Source organism: Halichoerus grypus, chromosome 6, assembly GCF_964656455.1.
Source record: "Halichoerus grypus chromosome 6, mHalGry1.hap1.1, whole genome shotgun sequence".
NCBI classification, from domain to species: Eukaryota; Metazoa; Chordata; class Mammalia; order Carnivora; family Phocidae; genus Halichoerus; species Halichoerus grypus.
The window spans coordinates 37,924,425-37,943,917 of NC_135717.1; the positions used below are offsets into that span (position 1 = coordinate 37,924,425).

General features: G+C 48.6%; 1 protein-coding gene across 1 annotated transcript; it reads right to left on the reverse strand.

Annotated features, from left to right (window-relative positions):
• Positions 1 to 9,046: 9,046 nt before the first annotated feature.
• On the reverse strand, positions 9,047 to 17,788 carry ZNF174 (zinc finger protein 174). The gene is made up of 3 exons (XM_036090547.2): positions 16,651 to 17,788; positions 15,394 to 15,616; positions 9,047 to 12,337 (listed from the first exon to the last, which is right to left on the reverse strand). Exons 1-3 carry the CDS (start codon positions 17,056 to 17,058, stop codon positions 11,736 to 11,738), a joined length of 1,233 nt encoding a protein of 410 aa, XP_035946440.1. The 5' UTR covers positions 17,059 to 17,788; the 3' UTR covers positions 9,047 to 11,735.
• Positions 17,789 to 19,493: the final 1,705 nt, after the last annotated feature.

Consider the following 19,493-nt stretch of genomic DNA (forward strand, 5'->3'; position numbering starts at 1 on the left):
TTGAGCTGCACTGCCTTTCTTTCAGTTCATCAAATGTACCAAGCTCTTTACTTCCTCAGGAACTGTGAACATGCTTTCCCTTTTACCTGGAACACCCTCCTGCCCCATCCCTACCTACCATTACAAAATTGAATAGTAATTATACAACTAGTGCTTTAATGTCTCTGTGGGGGCAGGGACGGACACATGGCAAGTGCTTAAAATTGTGCATTTAAAGAATGACATTTCTATGGCTCTGGCACTTTTATGCTGTTGGATACAGCTACAAGACTGACAGAAGGAAAGGGAATAGGCATTGGTGCTGTCATTTACAAGTAGGCAGGAGGTTTAACAGTGGCCCAGAAAAGCTGTAAGGAATTTAGCAAAAAGCTTGACTAAGATAGTTCTCAGGATAAAAATGTTATGATGTTCTATTGCTTGGAAGGAATAATTTAGCAAAGAGGTACAACTGCAACAAGCCACATTTGAAGGAAGTAAGGTAAATATGGTTTGTATTTCTTTTTTTTTTTTTAAGATTTTACTTACTCATTTGACACAGAGAACAGAAGCAGGTGGAGTGGCAGGCAGAGGGAGAGGGAAAAGCAGGTCCCCGCCGAGCTAAGAGCCCGATGTGGGGCTCAATCCCAGGACCCTGGGATCAAGACCCGAGTGGAAGGCAGACGCCAAACCAACTGAGCCACCCAGGCGCCCCGTGCATTTCAAATAGAATTGTTTTGAGCTAATACAACAGATAAGGAGACCTTAAAGAGTTGGGTCTACACATCCTAATGCCTTGAACCTCCTGTGAGTAAAGCATTGTGATAAAAATAGCTCAGATCACTGGCACAGAGGGTAGCTGGCCTGACAACATTATTGCCTGTTGTTCCCATTCTAGAAGATCCCCTCAGTGAGGGAGGGGAAAGCACCCAAAGTGGACAGAATGGTCCTACACTTGCAGGCTAGGCTGCCCAAGAAATTACAAGAAGGGGAACTACTGTCACCCTGACACTCTGGAACAAAAGAGAACTTGGCTAACAGTTTCACATTCCTCTTAGAAGTTAAGTTTCATTTGACTGATGTGGCTCATGAGCCCATCTCTGAACCAACCACTGTGGCTGGGGGGATGGAGTAGACTGGCCGGGCCTGCTTGTCATGCACTCTCCTGGAGCTGTGGTTGGGGTCAGACCCACCAAAATTATATGTACAAAGTGGGAGAGAAGAGGTTTAACTCTAAGGGATACTGTGGAAAGAAGAGAGGATGGGCACTGGGGTAACAGGTGAGTCAGAGTAGACAGAGGCAATTAGAATAGTGATGGAAACATCCAACACTAATCAAGGGCTTGTTCTGTGCCTGGCTCTCCTGTGCCGAGCACTTTTCCTGGATTAGTTCACCATTGTTATCATCCACATTTCTCACATGCAGAAAACAGGGCTGGATTGCAGGATGTGTTATGAAGTAGGAGGAGACAGGGTGGAAGTCAGGTTCATTGTTGAAGGTGTGTGGTTAAAGCCCAGCTACCTGTGATTGTGCTAACTCCAGAAAACGATTGAGTCTCGGTCTCCTGGAAGGCCCAGAGAATAATCATGAAGTATACCTTCGAGTGTGTAAGGGTTAAGGGAGATGCTGTGAGATACATCTCTGAGGAATCATTACTGCCATCAAACAGTTGTCCTGGCAGGAGAAACCTGGGCGGCCCTGACATTCCTCTCTCAAGTAGAGGCTTCCCCAGTCATTTCCCACCACGTGATTCCTGCTTCAGTTTTTTCCTTAATAGTTACTGTTGCAGTTTTACATTTGTTTGTACAATTATCTGATTCATGTCTGTTTCCTCCTCTAACACTGGGCTTTCTAAGCAGGCACATGGTCTGGGTTCACCACAGTAACCCCAGCACCTGCAGGTGCCTGGCATGTAGTAGGGATTTAATAAATATTTGTCACAAGAGCGAACGAACTTAACGAGTGAGCCTCCAGGACAGCCTTTCAGCTTGAGGCTAATGGTACCAAGCATCACCCGCCCCAAGCCTTCCGATCCGCGTTGGAGGCAGAGCCGGCTGGAACTACATTTCCCAGAGAGCTTCACGGCGGGCCCCCTCTTCATACTGACAGCTGCGACAGGTAATGGGAGGCGAGGCTCCCTCGGGCCCGGGGCCGGACGGCCCAATCAGAGGGGAAGGGGACTTCCTGTCGAAGTTCCGTCCCTCACTCTCGCCCGCTTCTGTGGTGGCCAGTGCCCATTGGGTCCGCCTGGGAAGGGCTGGCAGGGGCTCGCTCCGCGGGAGGGGTCTGTGCACGCGTCCCTGGGGGAGACGGGTACTACCTCTTCAGCCGAGCAAGTCCCGGGCCCATTAGAGGAGATACCAAGCCTGGCTCCCGACTCCCCCATTCCCGGGCCCCCGCCTTCTGCGCCCCGCCTCCCCCCGCCGGCTTGCCGCCTTGGGTGAGGGGTGCCCCGGTGCGTAGTGGGGCGGGAAGGCCAGTCAGGGTACCCTGCTCTGTGGTGCAGGCTGGGACAGAGGGTTGCAGTGGAGCGAGTGAGAGAGGAGGGCCTGGAGTAGGTGGGGTCCTGGGAATGAGGAAGAGGGGGTGGCTTCAAGACAGATTCAGGAGGCAAAAGAAACGACTTAGCAGGGGAGAGGGCAGGGAGTCAGAGAGGACTTGGAAGTTTCTGGGTTGAGTGACTTGATGGCGGCAGCTCTATGGAGAGAGGATGTCCTGCCTCCTCATGAATCTATGGGTTTTCTAACTTCCTATGGAGAATCACGAGTGACACTGCAGCTGTGCTAAGTGCTACAGAGGAGAGGTGTGTTAGGCCAGGAGAGGTATTACACCCCGCGGAGAAGCTCAGGGAGCCCACTTTCTTCTGAGAGCTGAACACTGACTGGGAGTTCACTGTTTAGAGACCTCTGGAAAGGACACAGGGCCGGGGGCTGCTGTCTTTAACGGAGAACGAGTCGGCTGACCCCACCTATATAGCAGGCTTTCCCTGCTCACCTGTACTGTTTCAAGGGAAAAACAGCCAGAAACTGGAGAACCCAGATGCTTGACTACACCCTACAGAGATACAGGGTGTGACATTCCCAGGTCCAGTCCCAGCTGGTATGAGGCCATTCCCTGAGCCATAAGATGGCTGCAAACTTGGGTGACCTGGACCTCCCCATCCCCTAGAACTAGAAAGCCTTCTGATTAAAGATGCCACGTGGGAGTGGGAATCCTACCCTCAGACCCATGATCTTGGTCCTGAAACACTGTTGTCAGTGCATCAGACCCTCTGCCACGAGGAGGTAGCTGGGCCAGGGAGGCTCTTGGCCACCAGTGGGGATTGTGCCATCAGTGGCTAAGGCCAGAGATGTCCCCCAAGGAGCAGATCCTGAAGCTGCTGCAGTGCTTGTAACTATCCTGTCTGAGATAGTTATCCACACTGGGTTCAGCATGAGCACCCAGAGGGTGACAAGAGGTGGTAACCCTGATGGAGGATTTGCAGAGAGAGCCTAGGAAGCCAGGATGCTGGGGGGGGGGGGAAGGGCCAGAAGAGACCTAAACACTGGATGGATGAAAAGCTCCCCTCCTTGGGGGGTGGGGTGGGGGTACCCTGAACAGATGCCTTCCTCCCCCCCCCCCCCCCCACCGGGGTCCTGTCTCCAAGGCTTCTAACAAGAATCCTCACTATGGAGCTCTGAGGTTCACCTTTACTTTGACAGAACCAAACTTTCCAGGTATAGACTGGGCAGCTCAGAGTAGGACTGAAAAGAAAACTAGACAGCATTTTGTCTAAGCCCCTGATTTTACTGAGAACTCACTAACTGGCCAGCTGCACACTAGAAATGGAAGCGGGGTCTTCAGGCTCCTGGCTCATTGCCTTTTCCAGGGTCCCAGGCTGTCTCCTGGTGAAGTCTACTGCAGCAGTATGCTAGCCATGGATCAGCTAGCTCCTTGTGAAGCAGTCACTTGTCTCTCTCAAAAAGACAGGTATCTGGTCATAACTTTGTGAATATACTAAAAACCACTGAACTGCATACTTTAAAAGGATGAATTTTAGAGTATCTGAATTTTATCTCAATTTAAAAAATAAACTTTGAAGTAAAAGCAGTTGAAATATGTATTTTACAACTGCCATACATTTAAATGTAATATACAAAATAACATGTTAAAGACATGAAAATAATCTCTGCTGCCAGCTTATTTGTGTGCAGACCTGATAGTAAAGCTGCTTTTGTCTTTACAGAGTAGAGTCTCTTGTAAGATGAGCTGTTAAAACAGCATTTGCAACTAATCTGTGTGTTAGAATTTGCTCAATACTATAAATCAAAATAAAAATCAAATAAGCTGGATATTGATATAAGAATGCAGTTCCCAGCAAGATTGTAAATAAATAATAGAAAAGATGGGATGTCCTGGTTTAGGCAGTTTCCTTCCACAGAACTCACCTGTTTCAAAGAGAAAATAGGTCACATAGTTTCAGAGAACAGGATGGGAGGGTTTTCTCTGGGGTTTGGGGGAAGAGCTTGGCCCTGAGTGGAAGCAGATGCAAGTCCGCCTTGGGAGTGGCACTTCCCACTCAGCCTCCTACCCTCCCCGCCCCCCACGGGGGGTGTGAGTGGTCCTCTGGGATATAACTACGCACCTCATCCCCTCCGCCTGCCCCAGGAGGTCCCTTACTCTTTAGAGCAAACTTCTCTATCAGAGAGAACTTCCTCCTTAGCTCTGATTTCTTCCTGAGGGCAGGTCTCTGATTCTGGTGTCATCTATGACCTCTGATGCCTCCAAATCCTGGATCAGACAGGACTCTTCCTGTTCTCTTCTAGAACAGTACTTCCTACCCAGGGGAGCATCTGCTTGGTGCCATATATGCCTCAGAAGTGGACATACAGGGGCATGCCCTCCAGAGGTATCTGTGTCCTCAAATGCTTTACTTCACCTTCACCCTGAAAACACCATCCCTGGCAGGCTCCTTCCCTATATTCAGAAGAGTTCAGATGGACAGATATTTACAAAGCCTTTGTGCGGGGCATTCTAGAGGCTAGAGCATGATCCCTTTCATCCCTGGTCCCCTGCACCTGTCCATCCCCTCTCCAGGGAATTCACAGAAGCAACCGAGGCCCCAGGGGTAAAGGCTTGCACGGCTCAAAGTCCAGCATCTTAGAACCTGAGACGACTAGGACAGCCCTGGCAGCATACAACTTGGATCCTCTCATTTAAACCTTACAAAGCTGAAGAAACACATTTGAAAGGGGATCTAGAGTCAGGATTGGAACTAGGTCTGTCCAAAGCCAAAGTTCATGCACACTTGGTGCTACGGTCTGAATAAACGTTTAAGGCTTCCCCAAAATTCGTATGTTGAAATCTGAACCCCCCAAAGATGATGGTATTAGGAGGTGGGGCCTTTGGGAAGTTCCTAGGTCATGAGGGTGGAGCCTCATGAACAGGATTATTGTTCTTATAAAAGAGACCCCAGAGAGCGTCCTCACTCGTTCCACCATGTGAGGTCACACTGACAGGATGGCCGACTATGAACCAGGAATAGGGCTCTCACCGGAACACGACCTGGTGGTGCTGGCACCTTGATCTCGGACTTCCAGCCTCCAGCACCATGACAGATAATGTCTGTTGTTTGTAAGCCATGGAGTCTGGTACTTAGTTATAGCAGCCCAAATAAACTAAAACATGTGACTACCCTGAACTATCTCCCATCACTCCTTTCTTAAAGTTTTCCAAAAAGTAAAGCAAGTGCCTTAAACTCCTCCTCTGGACACGGTCTTTGGCCTGAACCTCCACGTTCCACATGAACCGTACTCCTCTGCAGTGTCACTTCCTGGGCTCTGCCACTTCCTGGGACTGTGTCAGTCTCAGAATCCATCAACTCACCCCCCCTCACCCCCAGCTGGAGAAAGCACACAGCTCCTGTCCTCTCCCGACAAAGCTGAGTCCCCAGTGCAGGTGGCCTCCCCCCGCCCATTACCCCCAGACATATCCTCACACCTCACAGTAGGACCCAGGCAGCCCCCAATTTTAACCTTCGTTTTCGGGTATTCAAAAGGTGCTTAAAGCTGCTCCTGTCAGGGACACCCTGCCTTTGCCAGCCCGGTCTCTCTCCTTGCCCTTAACCCTCTGCTCCACCTTCTAGAGCAAGCCCCTCCCTAGACCTCGGCCCCATTCCTGCTTGCAGCTACTCCGGGAACACTAAAGCAGGGGGCCGCTCACACAAGGCTCTGTGGCCCCGTGGCAAACTTTTCATTAGGTATTTACAAAAAGTAAGGAAGACGTTATTCACAATATCCAAAAGATGGAAACAACTCCAATGTCCACCAATGGAAGAATGGCTACACAAAATGTGGTCCGTCCATACAGTGGAATATTATCCAGCCTTAAAAAGGAGAGACATTCTGACGCACGGTACAGCATGGACGAACCTGGAGGACATGATGCTGAGTGAAAGAAGCCAGTCACAAAAGGACAACTACCGTGTGACTTCACTTACACTAGGGCCCTAGAGTCGACAACCTCACAGAGACGGAAAGTGGAAGGGTGGGTGCCGGGGGAGGGGAATGAGGAGTTTTTAATGGGGACAGAGTGTCAGTTTGGGAAGAAGTAGTTCTGGAGAAGGATGGTGGCGAGGGCTGCACAACAGGGTGAATGTGCTTCCTGCCACTGAACTGAACCATCATGAATGGTTAAAGTGGTAAATTGTATGTATATTTTACTACAGTAAAAAAAGAAAAAGCGAAGAGCAGCACAAAGAGCCATGATAGAAAGGGGGTGCCTCTGCTTTGGGGACCCTCTCTAGGACACCAATTTTATCCCCAAACAGCCTTTTGGAGAAATTCTTCTCCCTTTCAGGACATTATCTCCTGTGACTGCGGTGTTAAAAAATGCCAAATCCAGGAAATAGGACCTCTCCTCCCCCGAATTCCTGCAGCCTCTTTGCTCCTTCCAGGATCTGAAGGGCTGAGGGGAGAATTCAAGAAGCTCCGTATTACTTGACGCAGAATTCACCTTCCTTTCATATGATGCTGTCCAGGAGGCAAAATGCTTTCACGTACACACGTTCACTTCACCGATCATGTGAGGGAAGCAGGGCAGGTCTTCCCATTTCCAGGGGAGGAAATAGGCCTGCATGTTTTAAATGATGCATCCAGGTTATCAGGCTGGCAAAGCCCTGCCTCCAGCTTAATGAGCTGCCTCAGATCTGACTACAGCCAAGTCACCCCCAAGACAAGGTAGGTTCTTGGGGTGTGTCTAGCTGGCTCTGCCCTTATCTGGTCCAAGACAAGTTTCTAGAGCCATTCTAGAGAGTGACATTTGGAGAGGGTTGCCTCATACTTCTGCCAATTCAGGAATTGTGACTGTATGGGTCACTTTTGTATTTTGGCAGGTGACAGCTGCTTTAAAAGATGTATTGCAATTGCACAAAAGTATATTACAAAAGAATGGGAGAAAATATTTGCAAGTCCTACATCTGATAAGGACTTGATTCCAGGATCTATAAAAGACTCTTACAACAATGAAAAGACAACCGAATTTTAAAAGAGCAGAGGTTCTGAATAGCCATTTCTCCAAAGAAGATACACAAATGGCCAGGAAACATATGAAAAGATGCCCAACATCAGGGAAACGCCAACCAAAACCACAGTGAGACAGCACTTCATACAGACTAGCGTGGCTATAATCAAATCGACGATAGCAAGCACTGACGGGGATGTGGGGAAACTGAGACCCTCACACACTGCAGGTGGGGAACTGGGGTGGAGACCCTGTAGAAAACAGCCTGGCAGCTCCTCAGAAACGGCTAAACGTAATGTTACCACATGACCCAGCAATTCCACTCCTAGTATTTACCCAAGAGAAATGAAAATATGTGTTCACAGAAAAACTTTTTTTTTAAGATTTTTAAAAATTTTTATTTATTTATTTGAGAGAGAGAGAAAGAGCAAGAGCAAGGAGGAGAAGCAGAGGGAGAGGGAGAAGCAGACTCCCCACTGAGAAGGGAGCCCGATGTGGGGCTCGATCCCAGGACCCTGAGATCATGACATGAGCCGAAGGCAGACACTTAACAACTGAGCCACGCAGGCGCCCTGTTCACAGAAAAACTAGTACACACGTTCACAGCAGCACTATTCACAAGAGCCCCGAAATGGAAACAACCAAATGTCCACTGGATGAATGGATAAACAAAAGTGGTCCATCCACATGGTGGACTATTACTCAGTCACGGAAAGGCCAAAGTACTGACACCTGCTATGACACGACCGAACCTTGAAGACTTTGTGCTGAGTGAAGAGGGGGCTCAAGAGGGCACAGGGATGGGAAGTGACTGCTAGATGTGACGGGGTTTCTTTTTAGCTGTTGAAAATGTTCTCAAGTTAGATTGTGGTGATGGTTACACAACTCTGTGAATATAGTGTAATTATTGAACTATATAAATGGATGAACCTTCTATGTGAGATAGATCTCCATAAAGCTGTAAAAACAGCATTTTTCTTTTGGAAACATTGGGGGAAATTTCAACGCCATGTATGGATGGTATTTGGGAGTCATTAATTCTATCAGGAGTGGTAATAGTATTATGGGAAGGGTTTTACAAGTCTTTATGTGCTGTAGATGGAAAATGCTTTTCAGGGACATCTGCGAGGTCCAGATTCCCCACCGTGCATGATGTTTCCCTCTCCCCCTGTCTCAATGGGGGCCACCAGAGGACCAAATAACTTGAGTGGGAGTCATCCCCCTCCATGGCTAAATACAGGCCAAACCCAGAAAAGATGGTAAACCTTACAGGTTGCTCGTGGGTGAAAAGAAAGGGTATTTCTTATATGGGGTAGCTAAGTGCAAGCCTTCAAGTCGGTGGTCTGTGCGGAGGCCCTGTGGTGGAACCACGCGTGGGCAAGGGGGACAGGAAGGATCCTACATCTGAAGAACTGAGTACACCTGCAAATGTGGCTGGGCGCCTTCTGCCAGCCCTGACTCTCCTCATCTGGAGTTGAGCTTCATCTGCCAGAGGAAAACTGGACTGGGAGAGGCGACGTAGCATCACAGGTTTGAAAACCTTTTGGGAATGAGTAATATTCAGATTGGTAATTTTGTCATATTTATTCAAGGACCACAGTTGAACAGATACCCAAAGACTTTAAGATTCAGCAGTTATTTTGTTCAGAAGAGAGAAAACACATACAGGTTCTTCAACACATACCAAACAAAGCTTTCATTTAAGGACGAGTTCCTATCCCAACTCTTATAAATAAGAAAAGTGGAAATCTATGTTCATTTGCTTTTAGGAGAGATCTTTGACTAACCAAATTGATTCAACAGACAGGTGTGCTTGGTTGAATCTGGCCCCCCAAGTATGTCCACATCCTAATCCCTGGAATCCATGAATGTTACCTTATATGGCAAAAGGGATTGTTCAGATGTGATTAAGAATCTTGAGATGGGGGATTATCTTGGATTATCTGGGTGGGCCCAATATAATGATGGCTCTTTATTATACGGGGCCAGAGGGTCAGAGTCAGAGGACAAGGTGATTGGTGACAAGAGGATGGAAGCATGCACTTTGAACATGGAGGAAGCGGCCACTAGAAGCTGAGAAAGGCAAGGAAACAGATTCTCCCCTCGGACACCTTAATTTTGGTTCTGTGAAACTGATTTTGGACTTCTGACCTTTGGAACTCTAAGAGATTATGTTTGTGTTGTTTGAAGCCACTAAGTTTGTGATCATGTTATAGCGCCAACAGGAAACGGACAGACGTAACCATGATTAGGAGGGTCTTGTGACAGCAAAACTGTCCTGGAAAAGGATGCATGAGGGGGGAGCAAATGAGGAATCAAGAGGCCCTGATCAGTGAGAGGTGACAGACAGGGGCGAGATAAGGTGCAGGCCTAGTAATAAAGACAAGCTCCTCTAACATCGAACATGGTTGCTGGGAAGCGGACTGCAACATAGTCTAAAGGCCACTGAGCTTCCTGTAAGTCTCTCTCTGCCCAAAAGACAAGAGGCTTTGTCAACTGCATTCAACACACTGTCACCAGGATCTCTGGTTCAGGCAGGATCGGGCCCTGACTGAACACCTATTTCCCTTGGCTGGGCATGGGCTTAGTCTAAAAGCTAAAATGATGGAAAAATAAGGTTCTTGTCCTTAAAGAGCTTTTACCATGTACGGTATAGTTCCCCAACTTTGGCACTACTGACACTTTGGACCAGGTGACTCTGCTATGGGGCTGTCCTGTGCACTCGAGGACATTTAGCTGCATCCCTGGTCTCTACCCACAAGAGGCCAGGAGCTACCCTCCCTCCCCCCAAGTCATAACGAGCAACAGCATTTCCAGACATGGCCAAATGTCTCGCTGGGGCGGGGGGGAGGGGGGGGAGCAAATCTGCTCCCAGATTGAGCACCACTGGTGTGTGGAGTACAGCACGGAGTGACACAATAAAGTCGGCCTGGAACCGGTCAGAGAGGGTTTTGCTGAGTAGGATGCTCCTGTGAGATGGGACAGGGAGGAAGCAGTGGTGGGTGGCAGGTTGTAAAATCAAAGGGAGCAGCGAGTGCAGAGCCCTGGGAGGTGAGGATGCAGCACAGGACACAGCCTGGAGGTGACTGGCAGTGACTGGAGGATATTGATGCCTTAGCAAGAATGCCACCTACCCGTTTCCTGCTGGAGGCTGTGCACCCATCTCCTGGGTCCTCTCTGAACTCAGGTCCGCAGGCTTGCTCTGGGTGACTGAACACTCTACTGACTGGGTTTGGATTTTTACTTTGAGAGAATGAAAGGATGGAATTCAATCAACTCTCCAGTCTCGTTCCAGGACTTTCACATTTTATACAAATATATTTTGTGTTTTTTAAGAAAATTCATTGATATAATTTATATATCATAAAATTAACCTATTTCAATGAGTTTAAGTAAATGTACTGAAATAATCTACCTTTATAACACTCATCACCCCAATCATTTTGTTATTCTTAAGGCTGCCGGCCTAAGTGAGGAAGGAGAGTAGTAAGGGTCCCTTTGGCATGTCCTTAGCTGTCTACACACACTACGTGCTTCTTTCCTGTTGTAGCTTTCCCCTGTTGCCTGGGTGGGGGCTGCAGCAGCTGTGGAGATTTCTTCCTAAATCAAAGGTGCTTTCATATAAATAGATCCCTCAACCTGTGTCTGTGTGTGTGTGTGTGTGTAAAAGCACTATTTACTTGGAAAGCCTCTCCTCATACAAACATGTTCAGACTCTCACTTCATGTGTCCTTTGTTATGAACAGCCAGGAATTACAGTAAGAATATTAGGGGATTTATATTCCAATGAACTTTTGCCTTGAAATTCTGGTGGGTCACTGACCTTTATTAAAGAAGTGTGTGTGTGTGTGTGTGTGTGTGTGTGTGTGTGTGAGATAAAGATTGTCTGGTATGATAGCAAGTACATTAAGTATATATGTAATTTACCCTTGGACATGTTTAGAGAATAAATAAAGGGGCAGGGGAACCTGCAGGATTGGCCGGATTGTCTTAGCAGTTACTCCCTGCTCTCCAGCAGAGACCCCGGTTCTCTCTGACCCAACACCCAGACCTGCCATCTCTTCACTCTGTCACCGACAGGGTCACATCCCCCTTGGTGTCTTCTGGGACTCCTCAGCAGCCAAACGTGCACCAGCATTCCTCAGGGACTTCTTCCTTTCCTTGTAAGTCACACAGACAGTCTGTGATTTACATGCAAGTAAGGGGAAGGAGAAACACAGATGCCTTCCTTCTGAACAGAGAGAACAAAGCCCTGCTTTCAGTCCCCATGGTGGAGTCTGTGGTGCTGGTGGAGGTTTGAGCTCTGGCGAAAGCTTTTCCCACACTGGCTGCACTGGTACGGCTTCTCCCCGGTGTGGATCCTCTGGTGCAGTTTCAGGGTTGACTGGCGCCCAAAGCAGTTCCCACATTCTCCGCATGTGTAGGGCCTCTCCCCTGTGTGTACACGCTTGTGTCTTTTCAGCTCCGAATTCCACGTGAAGCTTTTCCCACAGTCATCACATTTGTAAGGCTTCTTTGCTGAGCGGGTCGGCTGGTGACCAAGACGCTGCAAACGACCGCTCAGACTCCTTTTGCTTCCTTTGCTTTTCTTCAGCTCTCTCAGTGGGTGGCTTTTCAGGGGGCTGCTGATGTATTCCAGTTCCCTGCAATGTCTCTGGTAGTGAGCGAATGGCTTCTGAGCATTCGGGGGGCTGACCTGCCTCCGTGACAACCGGGGTTCATTCATATTCACCCCTCTCGGCTCAGGACTCTGCAGACCATTCCCTTTGGATCTGCCAGGGGACATTGCACATGGCTTTCCTCCTTTAGCCCCCTCTGGCTGTGGATTTTCCTTGTTGTCACTTTTCATTCTGGGGGCCTCTATAATCAGAAAGAATATGTTTCATTTTCTGGGCTTTGAAGAAAGCAGCTCAGCCAAAGAGCTAAGAAATACTCTCAAAGTGTGGTCCTCCACTGGCAACTTGCATTCGACTCATCTGGGCCACCTGTTAGACAAGCAGGCTGCCCCTGCATCCCCATGGCTGCTGAGTCAGAATCTCTGGGTGTTGGGGTCCTGGAAATCTACATGGCTAACAGGCTCCTGGGGTGATTATAACTTATATCAATATTAGGAACCAAGTTCTCCAACGCCATCTCTCCTTCCTACCTTTAGTGAAAGGTTAGGGAAAGAAGAAATATGGAAAAGCAAACCCATCAGACCTGAGTGTCAATTAACAAATGAAAAGAAAGGAGAGAGTTGAACTTTCAACACTGCAAATCTACTCACTCACATGGACACTGATTGATCACCACTGTCTCTTCAAATAATGGGAAATCCAGCAAATGTGGCATGTTCTTTCTTCTCTTCATAAATGTGACAGCATTAGGGTTACAAACTGCAATATGGGCTAGACATGTATCCTAATTTCAGAAACTCTGCAATTTCTGACCATGAGGATTGAGGATCAGGATGGAACCAAGCCGGAATGTTTGTGGGCAAGTTGGAGGATCTAGAGCTGTGTTATCCCACAGGATTCCTGCCAGGTGGGAAGTGTGTGTGTACGTGAGCATGTGCACATACTATTCAATATGGCAGCCACTAGCCACATAAGGCTACTGAGTCCTTGAAATGTGGCTAATGTGATGGAGAAAACTGAATTTTAAATTTTATCTAATTTTATTTCATTTTAATTCAGATTTAAATAAGCAGCCTATACAATTATGGTCAACTGCTTTTCAACAAGGTTGTCAAGGCAATTCAATGGGGGAAAGAATAGTCTTTTCAATAAAGGGTGCTGGGACAACTGGATTTCCACATGCAAAAGAGAGAGGTTGGACCCTTGCCTCACAACACATACAAAAAGTAACTCTAAATGGATCAAAGACCTAAATAGAAGACCTAAACCAATGTCTCTTTGAACAAAACATAGGTGTAAATCTTTGTGATTTTGGATTAGGCAATGGTATTTTAGATATGTCACCAAAACACAAGCAAACTAACAGAAAAATAGATAAATTGGACTTGACCAAAATTAGAAACATTTGTGCTTCAAAGGATACTATCAAGGAAGTGAAAGACAACCCAGGGTGGGAGAAAATACTTGCAAATTATATGTAGAGGTAGAGTATCCAGGATATATAAAGAACTCTTACAACAAAAGACTAACCCAATTTAGAGATGGGCAAAGGATCTGAATAGATATTTTTCCAAAGAAGATATACAACTGACCAATAAATACAAGAAAAGATGCTCAACATTATCCGCCATCAGGGAAATAAAACATCTATGAGATACCACTTCACACCTAATGCAATTACTATAACCAAAACACCAACAACAAGTGTTGACAAGGATGTGGAGAAATTAGAGACCTCACAGGGATTGCTGGTAGAAATGTAAAATGGCGCAGCCACTTTGGAAAACAGTCTGGCGTCTCCTCAAAAGGTTAAACAAAGAGCTAATGTCTGACCCAGCAATTCCATTCCTAGGTACATGGCCAAGAGAAATGAAAACATAGATCCACACAAAAACTTGTACACAAATGTTCATAGAAGCACTATTCGTAATAGCCAAAAAGTGGAAACACCCCAAATGACCATCAACTGATGAATAAACAAAATGTCCATATAATGACATATCAGCCGTAAAAAGGACAAAGGAGTGACACATGTGACAACATGGCTGAACCTTGAAAACCTCAGTGAAAGCCAGTCAAAAAAGAGCACAACATATATGATTCTGAAATATCCACAATAGGCAAATCCAGAGACGAGTAGATGGTTGTTGCCAGGGGCTGGAGAGTAACTGCCAAGGGGTCTGGGTTTCTTTTTGAGGTCATGAACATTTTTAAGAATTAGACAAATGGGGATGGTCACACAAGTGTGTGAATGTACTAAACACCACTGAAATGTATACTTCAAAGGCATGAATCTTACAGTATGTGAATTTTATCTCCATAAATAAAATTTAAATAGCCATATGTGGACACTGGCAACTTACTGGGCAGTGCAGTTCTGAAGGAAGGCATTACTGGATCTTAGGGGTGAGGAACATGAGAATCTACCTTTGGGGATCAAATAAAAGGAGATGGAGACTGCACGCGCACTGAGCTGCCTACGATGAGCCAGGAAAAGGGAGTGTGCATGCTCAGGACCACAAAGCCCATAGGATATGGGGCAGGACCTCGGCCAGGGTCACAGTGCTTTTCCGCTGGATGCCCCAGGTCTTCTCCATTCCTAAGTTCTGAGAATAACCAAACTGAAGTGTTTCACTGAATGTAGCAAATTTTAAGGAAATCAAGGCATTCCAGCCTTCTGGTAACATTCTCTAACCTGCTGACCATCCCCTCTACTCACATCACTAAGACTGGCCAAAGTGTCTCTGTTATTCAGTCTTAGAGATCACAGGACTGAGTACAACAGGGCCAGCAATGACTGGCATTGTACCACAGACAGGGAAATGGACACAGGGTTTAAAGCACAGACAATGTCACACGAGGAGGAAGAGGCAGAAAATAATACGGAGCAGGACTTTTCCTCTAATGAGTATAACATTCTTTAGGCCCCTTCTCAACATGGGACCATTTTAAGCGATGAAACTCAGCCACAGTTTGTATGCAAGTTCATCAGTGGTCATATGTGATCTGTCTTCACTACAAGAAGCTCTGAAGGGGACAGAGTAGGTAATCCTGTTATGTATTGTCACTGAGTCATTAACAGATTGTCAAAGAGTCATTAAGAGAAAATGATAAAACCGTACTTTTTATATACACTATCACTGCTATTCTAATCAATGAAATCTGTTAGGGAATAAAGATCTACTGTTACATAAAACATTAAAAAGCCCAACATGCAGTCTATGGTGTTTCAGAACCACAAGATGTTCTGATGGAGGTAAAGAACTTAGGAGAGGGAGAGAAGAGGCACAGAGTGTTTACCTGTGCCAGCCAATTTGGGGCTTGGTTCCTGAAGGAGCGGGGATTTTTCCCAATGATGAGAGCTCAGCTGATCTTGAGATCCAGCCTGGGATGGCTCCTCCAGAGAGCTCTCCCTGGGATACTTCCGAGGAGTTTGCAGTTGAAAGTCTGGCAGTTCCTGTTCTCCAAGCTGAGATCCAGTCTTCTCCAAGAGCACCTTCTGCCCCTGCATACAAACGGCCACCTAGGAACAAGCCCCATGCATTAGAGTGCAGCTCGAGGACTAACTGGGGGCAGCTTGACCTCTTACTGCTTTGTAATGATCCCTTTACCCTGGGAATTACCAACAACAGCCTGGAGGCCAACTTTGAGACTATGAAAACTCTCAAAGGTAGCAAAGCGAAGGACATGCAGAATGATTAGGGGGACTAATCCTAATCCATGGAGGCTACTTCAAATCAGCCAAGACTTCCTGAGTGGGTAACTGTAAACGGGTCTTTCTCAGGGCCTCAAACTCATCAGAGAGAAGGCACAGGTAACAGGGTCAGTCATGACACTAGCCTAGCAGATTCTCACCCTATGTCCATCCAGACACCCGATGTCTCACCCTATGTCCACCCTATGTCACCCACCCAGCAGATTCTATTGGAAACAGGCCCCGATGGATCAGGAAGCATACGACGAGACCATTAAAAAACACCCATACCTAATAAATTGTTCTGCCCAAAGCTTCCCTGATAAGGAGATCCCAGTAGTAGTAGGGCTAGGAGAGGACTGCCTACCCTGTTCCCTGACTGCCTCCATTCCTCAAAGCACATGGTTATTTGCTTCCTGCCTAGGCCCTGAATGGGGTCTGAATTGGGGGGTGGGGTTGGAAGAAATACTGGCCAAGTAAGTGAGCTGCAACTTCCTGATCCGAAGGGAAGACACGTCACCGAAACAAGGTCCACCATGAAGTTCCCCCCAAATCAAATTCCTACACAACAAGATGATCCTGCCTGCTAAGAATCCTGATTGTGGGAAAACTTCAGGAGGAATGGGTGTGGGATGTGTGGGCAAAAATGCAAGGATCCTTGCACTTGATCCTTATCTTTCTCACTGGAGTGCTGGTTTTCTAAAAACCTGTTACATCTCCCAGGGGGGGCTCCCAAATAGAGGCCAGAAGAAACATTTGAAGCCATCAGGTCCATTTCTGGACTCTGAGTAACTAGGGAGGGATCCAGACACCAGATACTATCCAGATGAAAAAAGGCGACCACGAGAGAGGGGCTTCCTTACCCACTGCTTTGGTCTCTTGGCTGCTCTTTGAAAATCTTCCACCAGGGTCACAATTTCCTTGCTGCTCATTGGACATCGATGCCTGACCCGAGCCTGGATCTCCGGAGGCAGGATGTTCAGGAACTGCTCCAGCACTAGCAGCTCCAAAATCTGTTCCTTGGTGTGCAGCTCGGGCTGCAGCCACTGACGGCAGAGCTGCTGGAGCCGGGAGAGTGCCTCTTGGGGTCCAGACACCTCTTGATAACAAAACCGTCGAAAGCTCTGACGGGAGAGCTCAGGATCGGGGCGGTCTTTTTGTAGAGCGGGTCCCCGTTTGTCTTCCAGCTTTGTTATTATGTGTCTCTCTGGCTTGGAGGAAGCCTGAATGTGGGACTGCGAGCTCAAAGTTATCTCCATCTTAGCCGCCATCTTGGGGCTCAGGAGACAGCCTCTCTCTCCTCTGAAGCAGCTCAGGCCTTCGGGCTCATGGCTCTGCAGAAGTCTCTCTAAATGTCAGCAAGATGTTGCGGAGGGCGGGGCACACACAGGCGCCAAGCTCCCGAGAACAACACACAGCCTGACGGTGAGGAGAGTCTGTCCCTCTGGCAGTTTCCTCAACTGTCTCGAAATGGAGCAAAGTCATAACGTCCTGAAAGGAACTGGAGGAAAATCCTGCTTTTATTTCATCGATAAACGCACGAGGTCTCATAGGAATCGCGCAACGTGACCCAACTGGCGGTCGGGAAAGCCCAGGAAAAGTTCGAGTTGTCACACAGGTGGCCTGCGCCACCTCCCCGGCACCCGGGCGGCGCCGACCTCGAGCATCTCGCCGGGAGCTGCGGGGCAGGCGGCACGGAGGGCGCGGAAGCCCCCAGCTCGCAGCAAGGCAGGCGGAGCGCGGCGGCCGCTAGCTCCCGACACCCGGCAGGCCCGCCCGCTCCGGCCTCGGAGGGCGCCCCGGCGGCCCTCCAGCTGGGCGAAGCTGCGGCTCTCCGGCGCGCGGCTCAACTTCGCCGCTGCGTGCGAGCCCGGCGGGCTGACGCCTGAGGCGGCAGCGTCGCCGACGGCCCAGGACCCCGCGCCCACCTGCAGCGGACTCACCTCTCTGGGGACCTGGGACCCGGAACCCAGGAGCCAGGGCTGGGGGCGGGGCCGAGGCCGCTCGTTGCGGACACTCCCACTGGCTGAGGGGGAATGACGCGAGGAAGTACGGCGCAGGCGGGCCCGCCCCTCTCCTGGGGGATTGGCTCCCAGAGGGCGGCCTCTCGCGTCTATTTGCTGCTGAATCTGTCGATGCTGGCGAAGGAAGGCGACCGGCCTTCGCAGTGCACGCCGGGAGCTGTAGTTCAATGGCGCTGCTCCCGAGTACGCGCAGGGGGTGGACAAGCGCCGGGGGTACTGGGCGGTGTGGGGGTGTGTCCAGAGGCCGACTTCCGGACCGGCGGCTGAGCGAATCGGTTGAGTGCTCTGCTTCCTCGCGGCCGGGGGCTCGAAGCTGGGTCCGACGCCGCCGTTTCAGGACGGTGGGCACAGGCGCGGGCGCCCCCCGCACGCGCCCCGGCCCCCCGAACCCGCCAGCCCGGACTCCCTGCAGGCCGTGACCATGCGGGTGCTTCCCCACGCCGCTTCCGCCCCAGCTGCTGACCCTCGCGCCCAGCGAGCCGGCACGACTCAGGGCATCTCTGCCGAGCGAGACGTGAACCAGCCCGGCTCCCACCCTCGTCCTGCTTTCCGCCGAGCGCCTGGGTCTTCGCCAGAGTGGAACGCGAGAGCAGCATTCTCGAACTATGGACGGGATGTTAGCGGTCAGGAGGAGCACAGGCTCCGCATTCCGCATGAAACTAGGATAGCATTTACTAAATTATTCTTCATCCGGATAAGGTGCAAATCTGCGGCATGGCATACATCTTCGAGGCCGGGGCCTTGCTGCTGAGGAGCTGTGCCGTGTGATGCTCCTTTTTTGTTAAAAACGACTGCTACCAGTAATGCCTTTCGTTTCTCTATCTCTAGCCTCCTGGGCTGCATTATATGTAAAGAGATTATAAGTGAAGGCAGCTCAAGTTCTTTGGAAGAAGAGCAACCTGAATCCAGTTTTTTAAAAGGTTTTTTTTTGTTTTTTTTTTTTTGGTGTGTTTTGTTTTTTTTACTTGTGTGAACAGGCCCACTCCTTTGATGGAGGAGTGGAATCTTGAGTGACACAATTACAGATAGCTCCAGTCTTACATCCTCCCAATTCAGCAATTCCTAGGAAATTTGGAACTTCTCCCACCTCACCTTAGGTAAAACCTCAGAGAATTTTGACAGGCTCAGTTTATGTCAGATACCTGCTCCTGTGGTGGGAGGGAAGGGTACTGTAATGAATAGCCCCACCAGACCCACTGGAGTTTAGAGGGACTCCACCACAAAGGAAGAAGATGCATTCTGAAGTAAGAAGGAATACTGGAAAATAAAAGCATACAGCAAGCCAGTAATTTCTCATCCACACTGTGTGTGTGGTGGTGATAGAGGAAGGTGTAAATGATGAACAGGTTAATCCAGAGGTACCTTACAAGAAGGTGGCAATTGGGAAGATGGCTCCTGGCTTCCTGAGGGGAGGGAGGGGAGAGAACAAGACCCAAGAATATGGAACACAAGAAAGAACAGCCGGACTACACGGTGAAAGTAGCTTGGGGAATACATGAGCAAACACCAATCTGGCTGTGGAGAAAACTGTTTTGATATTTCCAGCGCTTTAGATTCTCGGATTGTAGAGGGAGCAAAGAAAAAGGACAGAAAGTAATTACTAGAAGCAGAGGGAAGGAATATGAGATCACTTTATGCTGTCTTTTTCCATTTCCTGCAGCTTCCCTATCAAGTCGTCGAGT

What these genes read in the sequence shown, in the direction of transcription:
- ZNF174 (XM_036090547.2), bottom strand. Translation starts at nt 17,058, where the DNA reads ATGGCGGCTAAGATGGAGATAACTTTGAGCTCGCAGTCCCACATTCAG. An exon ending in CCAAGAGACCAAAGCAGTGG is followed by an intron (nt 15,617 to 16,650) that starts GTAAGGAAGCCC and finishes GCTTGTTCCTAG; the next exon opens with GTGGCCGTTTGTATGCAGGG. An exon ending in CCCCAAATTGGCTGGCACAG is followed by an intron (nt 12,338 to 15,393) that starts GTAAACACTCTG and finishes TTCTGATTATAG; the next exon opens with AGGCCCCCAGAATGAAAAGT.